The 10,697-nt window shown below is 51.3% G+C and overlaps 1 protein-coding gene across 1 annotated transcript; it reads right to left on the bottom strand.

Annotated features, from left to right (window-relative positions):
* Positions 1-567: 567 nt before the first annotated feature.
* LOC106835495 (calcitonin gene-related peptide 2) lies at positions 568-5,581 on the bottom strand. The gene is made up of 5 exons (XM_014847883.3): positions 5,369-5,581; positions 4,181-4,275; positions 3,793-3,936; positions 1,605-1,789; positions 568-1,023 (listed from the first exon to the last, which is right to left on the bottom strand). Exons 2-4 carry the CDS (start codon positions 4,264-4,266, stop codon positions 1,630-1,632), a joined length of 390 nt encoding a protein of 129 aa, XP_014703369.1. The 5' UTR covers positions 4,267-4,275; positions 5,369-5,581; the 3' UTR covers positions 568-1,023; positions 1,605-1,629.
* Positions 5,582-10,697: the final 5,116 nt, after the last annotated feature.

Genomic DNA, 10,697 nt, shown 5'->3' with positions numbered 1-10,697 from the left:
GTTTCCCAACATATAAATTTGTGGGAGGACACAAATGTTCAGCCTATAGCACCAAATAATGCGGAGAGGGGATTCATTTTATTAGATAAAGACTAGGTGGTTCATATGTTTAAAATTTTCCATTTTTCTTCAAAATCTAAGAGTCTACCCATGTGAGGCAGCTAGGTCAAAGAATGGTTCACACATCTCCAGAAACACCAGGAGCTATTGTTGAGAAGCATATAGTACAGTGGTTTCAACTGCAAACTCTGGAAACCAACACCTGTGTCTGCCCCCATCTGTCTGTGTGACCGTGCACTTCACTTCTCTGTGCCTTTGTTTCCTTAGATGTAAAGTGGAAATAACAATGGTATCTACCCCACGGAGTTGTCGTGAAGATTAAATGAATTAATAGGTATAAAGCGCTGTCCTAGAACACCATCTGGCCCATAGTAAGCACTTGGGAAGTGTCAACTGTTATCATTATTAGTAGAAGAAGGAGTAGTGGTGGTGGTAGTAGTAATAAGAGTAGTAGTCTTACTACATGGAAAAACAAGCGGAAATGAACAACCAGGGTCTTGAAACACATGTATCCAAAATATGTTTTTAATCTTGATGAAGGTCACAAATGGCACAATATTGACATTTCCTTAAATAAATTATACAATCATGTTCTTAGACAACAAGGCATAGCATCACCGTTACCATGTGTCCCCAGAGGCCACAAGAGGCAGCGATTTCTTGTCCCCTAAGGTTTGGCAGAGCTGCTGCGATCAATAGGATGGCTCTCAAGAACCAATTTGCTACCAGATAAGCTGATGAGAGATGCCATCACATCTACTGCACATGGAATCAAATGTAAAAAGGATGCACAACAGATATGGAATTAGCTTATTTTGCATTCAGTTTCATTCCTTTCAAGGGACAAAGGTGCTTTTTTCAATATCTATTAGGATGCAAACACATATATCTTCCATAGGGCCTTCTCACCAAGCTGTTGTCAACAGAAATTAATAGAAGTGGTGAGTTCAGCTTCATGGTAACCTGAAATGAAAACAAAATAAAAAAGAAGAGGAGGAAGAAGGAGGAGGAAGAGGAGAAGGGCAGGAAGAGAATAGTCACCATTATTACTGAAAAGAACACGAATTTATAGACATGCTTCTTTAACTAAACACCATTTACAAATTATGGCTATGAGATGTAAGCAGGCTTTTAAGGCAAATAATGGTAAAACAATTCAGGGGTCACTCTTCATATCAGCAGGGGTATTATGATTACAGCCCCCTGGTCCGACTCTGTGAACACTGAACAAGCGTCGAGGGCTTTCTGAACCTGGGTTCATTCATGACGAGCGGCCCTGGCTAGGTTTGCAGGGCCCTCCCTTTCTGAATCCAGCAAGCATTGTTTTTTCCATTTCTCTGCTCCGAAAGATGACACTGCATCTCGGCAGCCTATCCTAGAGCTCTGATTTCAAGCTGACTTGTAGAGGAACTCATGACCTCCGGAGCAAGGATGTAATTGGAGAGAAGGGACCTGAAGAACCTACCATGCCCAGTGGGCTCCAAAACATGGATTGTAACCCCCAAATCCCTTCCCCTCCCATCTGACAGTACAAGGGCAGTTACCTTCTTCCTGGAGTCATTTCACTGATCAGGCCTGAAGGTCCCTGCGGCGACGGCCGAAGGCTTCAGAGCCCACATCGGTGGGCACAAAGTTGCTCTTCACCACCCCTCCAGATCTGCTCAGCAGGCCTGCCAGCCGATGGGTCACACAGGTGGCAGTGTTGCAGGATCTCTTCTGGGCAGTGAGGCTGATTTGCAGGATGGAGAAAAAGAGAAGGCCTGTCAGTGAGAGGAGCCTGCCCCCATGGGACCTTCATAAAGAAAATTGCGGCTCTTTGACACACCACTTAAGAATAAATGTTTCTCCTAAATGTAATTATCAAAGCTGTTAGGGGAAATGGCCTGGCAGCCTTTGCTAGGAGCCCTGCCCAAAGACCTTCATGAAAAAACCCAGTTCTAAGGCATGGACCACCTGCTGAAACCCTGCATTTATTATCCCTTACATACAGTCCCTTTGGGACCAGGAAGGAGTGGTCAACAAAGGCCCAGCTCCACCTAAGACACATGGGAGCATATAGAGGCCATACCTTAGCCACGAGCCCCGGTGAAACTCCTTTCCATGGGAAAATGAAAATCCCCTGAAGTCTCAACTGGAAGAGGCTCAGAGAACAAGGTTTGCAGCATCCTCCCCTGGAAGTTCTTACCTGCTCCACAGCACACCTGTTCTTGATGCTGGAGCTGGTTCACGGGACCATTCACCAAGCCCTATATCCAACCACCTTGAGGCCAAGACTACTTTTAAACATAGGCCCTGGGCACTCTCAGGACTTGCACAGAGACCAGAGGAATGACCACCACAGAGAAAATCCTTTTAGAAAATAGATCTATTCCTCAGTAATGAGGCATGAGGGATGAAGCAGGAATTGGAGGGCTCTGCCATGAAACCTTCTAGGGCCTCATTGTTTCTAACCTAGTCTATGAGTCCTGCTCTCTTTCCCTCCGTCCTGAGGTCCCCGACATTCTCTGCCATAAGCAAAGCTACAAATACCAGCTTGAAGAGCAGCCAGGGTGAGATCTGCATGCATTAAGTTCATCAATGGGAGCTGGAAAGGAAACCAGGGAGAGCAAGGAGTCCAGTTGGCATCCTGGGACACCCCAAAGTGAGGTTAGTGGTCCCTCTCCAAACAGATAGCTGTGTCCTTTTTCTTGCCAGGTGTTTCAGCCCTGAAGCCAATGCCAGAGAATGTACGAAAGTTCTTCAGGTCCTTGAGTGTGTGCCCAGCACACAGTTACTCAGATTACTGCACTGCTTAGCTTTGGGGCTGTCGAGGCTGCAGGGAAAAGACATGCCAGGCAATACCATGCACTGGGTCTGCCCTCACGGGCAGTTATGCAGAAGGTTAGGCCAGGGAAGAGTCATTTGGAGCCGGTCAGGTGGGGTAGGCAGGAGGGCAGCTCAGGCTTCGTCCACTAGGAGAACTCAGAGGTTCACTGAGCCAGAGCAGGCGCAGTGGGGAAGGGCTGCGGTGGAGAAGCTGGGACCTTGTCTGGCATTCCACATGCTGCGCAGTCCTTGATGCTCTGCAGAGAGGGTCTCAGGGGGATGCAGGGGCAACACGTGCCTCTGTGGGGGCAGTGCTGGGGCCAGACCAGGGACTGGTGTGTCTCCAAGCTCAGGGTGCACAGGGTGGTAGAGCCGGGAAGGGTGTCTGGCTCCTGACAACATGCACATCTCCATGGATCCTACACACCTGAAGACCCCAGACCTACCTCCAACACTGCTCTACCTGAGCCCACCCTCTGCAAGGCCTTTGGCTTCACCTTGCAAATGTGCAATGAAGGCACCTTGCAGGTGAGAGAGAACAACATATGCAGGTTAAGAAGGTGGAGCCAAATTTCCAGAATCTCCTGAGATATATAAGGTCCATCTGCTGGCTTTGCACTTACCAGTCCTACGTCATCCAGTGCTGGGAGGTCTCCTCAGTAGGGCAAGACCATTTCCCAGAGTAAGTGATTCCACACCTCCCCGTTTCACTTCCTAACAGCTTTCAGGAACGGATCTTTTTAATGTGTCTAACCACAGTCCCTCCAGCTGCACCTGGACCTCCGTCTTCCATGGAGCCTGAGAATGGTTGGGCCCCAGGGCCTGGTGAACAACGACAGCCTGCTGCACTCCTGGGCAGATGTTGTTTTTCCTACCTTTCTGGGACATGTCCTCCTGGATGTGCCACGGTGGGATGGGGAGCCTTACCTGGAGCCCTCCATCTCCTGTTCCTGCTCCTGCTCCAGCTCATTGGTCTTCCTCTGCACATATGCCTTCACCAGTGCAGCCAGCAGGAGGCGCCCTTCCTTCTCACTGAGTGCAGCCGGGTCTGGGAGGCTCTCCAAAGAGGACCTGGGGAGCAGAAACCTACCCAATACAGGCTCAGAGCCTCTGCCTGCCCCCTCCCAAGGATAAGCAGCCAGGCTTCCTGGTCCCGGTGACTTCCCCTGAGGATATGCACCCCCCCAACACTGAATCAAGGCCAGTGTCCATTTGAATCACCGTGAGCCTTGCTGCTGTGACTTCAGAGGCACAGAAATGCTGGATTCCAGGGGCAGTGGGAGGGGAGTGCTCTTGCAGCTTCAGGCTGTCTCACCTGAGTGGTTGCGCCTGGAGGCTGCCTGCCTGGCACAGGACCAAGATGCTGAAAGCCAGGAAGGAGGAGGGCTTGCCGAAGCCCATGATGCCTCTCTGTAAAGGGAGAATGACGTTACCGCTGCACCAAGACCAAGCACGGCCTGGAGCCCACAGACGGGGGTTCCAGTCCTGCCTCTGCCAGGATGGCCTTGTGACCTCAGGCAGGTCACCCCACCTCCCTCTGCCTCAGTTCCGTTCATTTGACAGATGGGTGCTGTGAATCTCAAAATGTACATTGCAGTGAATGGCTTGGTAGAGCAGAAACAAGCGACCTGGAGTGAGGGTGGGAGGATTCTGGTTCCGTTCTGTGGAAAGCCAGGAAGAAGCCACACACCTGAGCATACACACAAATCCACACCTTTTGCCCTATGCAGAAACCCAGCACGACCCACCCTGCTGCAGACTTGCTCTCCCATTGCGCCTGTCTTCTCAGGGACCGAGAAATCCAGCACCACCTTCCGTTCAGCTGGACTTCGCGCTAACGGGTAGGAGAGGAAAGCGGGAAGGGTGAATCGGAAAGCAGGGCTAATCTCCTAGACGTAGGTTTGGATTTGGGGAAGTTTTTAACCTGCCAATTACTGGTGTCTTTGGGCTCTGCCCGCGCAGCCCGCCTCTGCTAGAGCGCAGTTTAGCTGCAGGTGCTGGGCACCAGCACCCCGAGGGGCGCGCGCTCTCCTGGTTCCCTGACCGCATTGCCCCAGGAGCGCGCCAAAGCCCCAGGGACGCTTGCCGGCTGGAAGCGCCTTAGAGGAAGACTCAGGGTTCCTCCGTCCCGGGAGCCAAAAGAGATGCCTGAGGATACAGACCACCAGGGCACTCCCAGACCAAACTCTGGCAGGATCCTTCACGCCAACAGGCATCCACACAGGGGCCACAGAACCGCCTACCCAAGCTCGCGGAGCTTCTAGCGCCCAGGCAAAGCCCTGGGGATTCCAGAGGTTCCACTGGCGCTAGTTAGAAGGAAACGCGCTGACAGCCCCAGGCGCCCGCCTTCTCCTGAGTGGGACAGAGGACCAGGAGCACCTGGCTGTAGGTGGGCCGAGATGGCCACTAGAGGCAAAAGAAAGGCAGGCAGGCAGACGAGGCAAACGGAATAAACTAACCCTGAGGCAGTTTATTAGAGTGAGCGGAGCGGGAAGTTCCTCACCTGGTGACCCGAGTTGCAGGAGAGCGCGAGCGGCCTGTCCACCAGGATGGACACAACGCCTGCTGTGGGCGTCTTCCCTGCGGAGCTCTCGGCTCTTATTCCAGTGACAGTGGGAGGGGGATCCCGGCGAGCCCGCGCGGCCAATCCAAAGTGGCCAGGACCGACCAGGCTCCGATTGCGTCATTGCTCGCTGTCTCCGCACCGGTCGACTAGGGAGGGGAACCATCCGCTCAGGCTGTCATTTGCAATGAGGTCATTGCTTAAGGAGCGGGAGGGCTGCGAGAGGGTGGAGAGCCTTCGACGTCCTGAAAGTGGGGAGAGTTTGGCGCCACCGATAACGAGCGGCCAGAGCCTCTCTCACTTTCTTGGTGCCTGAACTTCGGCCTCGCATCCTCTCCTGCCACGCCAGTAGAGACCCCGCCCGGGCCACCTGGACCCCCAGGAAGTTAATCAGTTGTCCTGGGTCCTGAGGGGATCTCGGCTGAAATAGCCCACGGTGGAGGACGATGGCGAGGGAGAGGGGCCTTGGGAAACGGATCTCTTTGGACCAGCTGGGGTACTCCTGGGCCATTCTCCCCTCCCTCCCCCCTCGCCCTGGCGCCCTGGGCCCTGCAAAGAAGTTGCTTTGCTTTCAGTCTGACAGCCAAGCCTCCTTTGCCTCACTCCTCTGAGACGGGTAGGAGTGAGAGAGGACTGGGAAGGGAGCTAAGCTGGCACTGCCTGCACAGAGGGCTAGGCATCCCCGTACCCCGAATCCTCGACTGTGGGTTCAGCATCCCCCACCCTAACGGGGAACCCTCCACTGCAGCGCCGCCGGAGTCGGTTTACACAGTTGCCTGGCACCTCTGGCTTCTGTTTGCCAAGCCGCTGGGCCAGACAGCCTATCCGGGTCTGCCAGGGTCGCTACCTCTCTCGCCCCACATCCCGCCCCACTTCTCTGAAGCGCTTAATTGCTGAGTGGGCCGGCGACCAGTGCCGACCCACCCAGGAGATCCGGCGCTGCAAACCCAAAGGGCAGCCTTCGGACTTTCACACAGGCGCCACTCGCAGCTGCTGGAGGGCCTGTGCGCGCGCTCGCGCTTCCCGCTGGGCGCACGGCCCGCACTCGCTTATCTGGACCCGGGCCACACGCACTGCCTTTCGTATTCACATACTGACGCTCCCCTAGACAGGCAGTACTCACTGCAACAAACGCGCCCTCGCGGGCTGTTCGCAAATAAGCGCGCACGCTGCAACCCAAACCAACCTCGCCCAGACCCCTTGTTTCTATTTTCAGAATAGGCACGTTTTATGTACGTAAGGGTCCCCCAAACATGCACATAGACACACGCACGCCCACGCATCCGGGCTCAGCCTCTCCCTTTTTTCTGAAGGAAAGCCGGGTTCTCTGAGTCCGGTGCTGCGGGCCGTCGCTGCACCCGGGCTCGGGGGAGAAGATCCCAGCTCTGGCCTGGCCGACTGGGCGTTGAGAGGGCTAGGGTATAGAGGTAGTGGGGAAGAAGTGAGGGAGTGCCACCCACCCTCGGGGCCTTAGGCTGGCGCCCGCTGGCCTCTCTTGAACTCAGGAAGCCTCACCCTGGGGCGCGAAGCCAGAGGTTAGCGGGATCCCCACGGCTGGTGCTTATTGCTTCCGCAGGTCAGAAGGGAGCCCAGAGGATGTCTGTCTAGGCCGCCTGGGTCTTATTTTCTGCGGCAGGACCCTGCTTTCGGGGCGAGGACGGGTTGCCCTCCAGCACCTGTCAATCGAAATTCCAGGTAACACCCCCAAGAACCCCGACCACCAACTCCAGCGAGTCTTGCCGGACCTGCTACCCCAGCGGCAGAGCGCACAGAGGTTGCACGACCTGGAGTCGCCTCTACCCGCAGGAAGGCTGCGCGGCACCTAGAACGTGGTTCCTGGCTGTGGCGGACGGGGAAACTTGGCAGGACGGCTCCCAGGACCCTTGTGATCGGGCATCAGGAAGGGCTGCTCTCGGAGGGGTTCCTGTATGATAGTGGGAAGGTCTCTCTGCCCCCAAACTGTTGGGCTCGCTTTTGGATGCAACCAGGGACATCGAGGCGGCCTTTATTAGGGGCCCCTAACTCCTAAAGTCCTGAAAATACAAGGGGAGACTTCTGCATCCCTCTCCCTGATTCTTGCCAGGGAAAGGAAAAGCGCAGCTGGGAGGCACAAGGGGACAACCGCCTCTGCCCTCTATACCTCCTGTTCCCCGACCACCGCCACCGTCTCTGTCTCGGAGGTCTGGCAGAGCATGCAGCCCGCCCCATCAGCTCCTGGCGGCACTACTCGCCACAGAGCTGTGGGAACCCGGAGAAAAAGGGGGGCCAGCGTGGGGGCCGCGGAGAAGGCGGGATCGGAGAGAAGGTCTGGAAGGCCCCAGACCCTAGAGCTCCAGGCTCGCTAACCTCAATAATGTTATCAGTGGCGCTCTGAGCCGAGGGAGCCAGCTTCGAGGGCGGGATAGTCGGGGAGGAGTTTAACCTCCCCAGAGGCCCACATATATGAATTTGGGGGGAGTTTTGAACCCTTGGGGCTGAGGGCTGGAGAGCTGGAGAGCTGGCAGCTTCTCCAGAGACTGACTATGTCACTAGGACTTTTCAGAAGTGTTGGGACCGAGAGCCGTGCCGCCCCCGAGCAGGGACACAATCTCCGTCTGCGCCCTCCGCTCCAAAGGCGCGCGCTGGGTGGTCAACCCAGCGCAGAGCTCTAACCTGGGGTAAAAGTCGGCAGAAGTTTCTATAAAGGCCGCCAAGACACGGATCCCTGCGCTCTGACAAGATACAACGCGCGCCCGACCCGACACAGATCTTAACACAAATATGCCTGGTTCCGTGCTTTGAAAATTTTCTTGGTGACTCCGATGGGACCAGCTATTTTAGCTCTGAGCACCCAGAATTATTTGACCTCATCTGCTTTCTCCACTAGGGGCTTTGCCCGTGTTTGGCGAGTAGTAGGTACACAATAAGTGGTGAAGGAGAAGCGAGCGAGGGCATGAATGAAAGGGCGGTTCCATGGGTTCATCACAGTAAGAGTCAGCAGGAAATCAGAAGCCAAGCTGAATTGGGCTGTAGACCACTTTGCATCCATTAGCTGGAAACGCAGATCGTTGATCCAAAGACGCACCTCTTTTTATTTAATAAAAGGAATCAATGCCCTGGTGAAAACTTTCTGGAATCTAATGTGGGAGGAAGTACTGAAGACTTCTCTTCGGAAGTCCACCGACTTGAAAAGCAAAACAAGCCAGTTTTCTTCAACCCATCCTTGTATTATATTAGTGAGTAAATGGGGGGGAAAAGTAAAGAAAATAATTTCCTTTCTAAATCGAGAAAATTACATTTTGGTTTCCCTGGAACTGTTCTGAGCTTCAAGGCATTCCCAGACTAAGTAGCATGAGGATTGACAGAGAAGAGTTTCCCAGGAATATCTTTTGCTTTTAAATCATCTCAAATATTTTGATGCTCAGTTTAACTATTTTATGTAATTACTTTTAAATTTTGAAAATGATAGTCATAAAATTTGAGAGAAATAGATTTCATGTATTACAGCTTTTGAAGTTTATTTTTATTTACTTTAACTTACTCTCTGTTTTCTTTACAAATTTCCTAAGAAGAATATTCCATAGGGGAAAGGTTCATTCATTCAACAAATATTGAGGACCTACTATGTGCCAGGCATTGTTCTAGGCACTAGCAATTCACAGTGAACAAACAAAAACTCTGCCCTCCTGGTGCTTACATTACAACGATGTATTTCACAAGAGTCCTTGTTTATCACCCTCCACGCAAAGAAAACACATCCCTATACTACCCACGTCCTCAATACAATAGTATCGTTTATTTGTTTGTCAAATAGATATTCAGGGTTTATATTCTTAAGCCCATGTAAATACTATTCCTAGCTGAGCCAGATCCGGTACTTTGATTATATTTCCCTGTACGTTTGTTTTATTTTCACTTAGTAATTTCCTCTCTTTTCCTTTGTTTAATTTTCCTTCTGCCCATCACTTGTTCATTCCTTTTCCTAGATCCTGTTTGCTGCTCATCCTCGATTTACTCCCTCATTATGGTGGAGCACATTCACCATTATATGGCAGATAGGTTTTGTGGAAGTAGAATTCTAGCTTAAAAACCATTTTGACTCAGAATTTTAAACGTATTCTCCATTGTCTTCTATTTCCAGTGGTGCCTTGGTGTGTACTATTTTTATTTATTGTCCTGAGTACTCAGAGAACACTTGCAAACTGAAAATTCATGTCCTTCACTTCAGGGAAATTTTCTTGCCTTATTTCTTTGATAATTTCCTCCTCTTGGATTTCCTGAGTTCGTTTGTTGGTGTGTTTGTTTTTTGTTGTTGTTGTTGTTCAACTTTATGGGAGGTTTTTTTTTTCAATTTTACATTGTTTTTTAATTTCTTGATCATGTTTTTTATTTCCAAGAACTTTTTTTATTCTATGAATGTTACTTTTTACATCCCCCTGTTTTTATTTAATGGGTGCAACATCTCCTCCTAGCTCTCTAAAGCTGTTACACGTAGGTTATTTGTTTTGTTTTTCTCATATTAGAGGCTATTCTGACATTTTTCCTTGACTGTTGATTTATACTTAAGAGGGAAGTAATAAAATGCTAATCAGAAGATGGGGATGGGAGAGTCGCCCATCAATGGGTCTGAATATGGAGTGATCCGATAGGAAGCAACCTTGCCATTTTGTTGGGGGTATCCTAAACTATGAATTGCTATAAGTCTTTTCCCTTGACTTTTTGTTGTCCCTAAGAGAAGTTCTCCAGTCTCCTGCACGGGCCAGTGGGAGGGAGGTTGGGGTGGAGTATAAGCCAATGAGTAAGGAAGGAGGCTGAAAGTTTTACCATTCATTATGGTAACTCTCCAGTCTTTTCTGGGACCCAGGAGGGATAGTCATCTAACTTCAGAGGATATAGAAAGGATTCCTGGGTCTATCTACTCCTTTTAAAGTCTTGCAATCGCTCCAATTTTCAGCCCATCCTATAACTCCACTAACAGAGACAATCAATTGCTCAAAGCCCTGAGCTTGTTTGGGATCCTTGCTTCTTGATTTCCCTGCCCTTCTAGAGTTTATAGTAGAAATGTATATCTTTACGCTGCTTTCTCTTCTGCCAAACCAGTTAAGAAGACTGGCTGAGGGGTAGAGTATGCAAAGCCCTCAAATTAGACGCAATCCACTGATTCCCTCTCCCCATCACAGGCCACATGCCTAGAGGCTTCTTTCTCCAAACGCCAGAGAAACAGAGGTGCCAACATCCAACCCACAGAAGTCCCTTCTAGAGAATATTTTTAGAGTTGTCTTTGCCTGCC

Source organism: Equus asinus, chromosome 20 (genome assembly GCF_041296235.1).
Source record: "Equus asinus isolate D_3611 breed Donkey chromosome 20, EquAss-T2T_v2, whole genome shotgun sequence".
NCBI lineage: Eukaryota > Metazoa > Chordata > Mammalia > Perissodactyla > Equidae > Equus > Equus asinus.
This window is presented reverse-complemented; position numbering and strand designations above follow the sequence as displayed.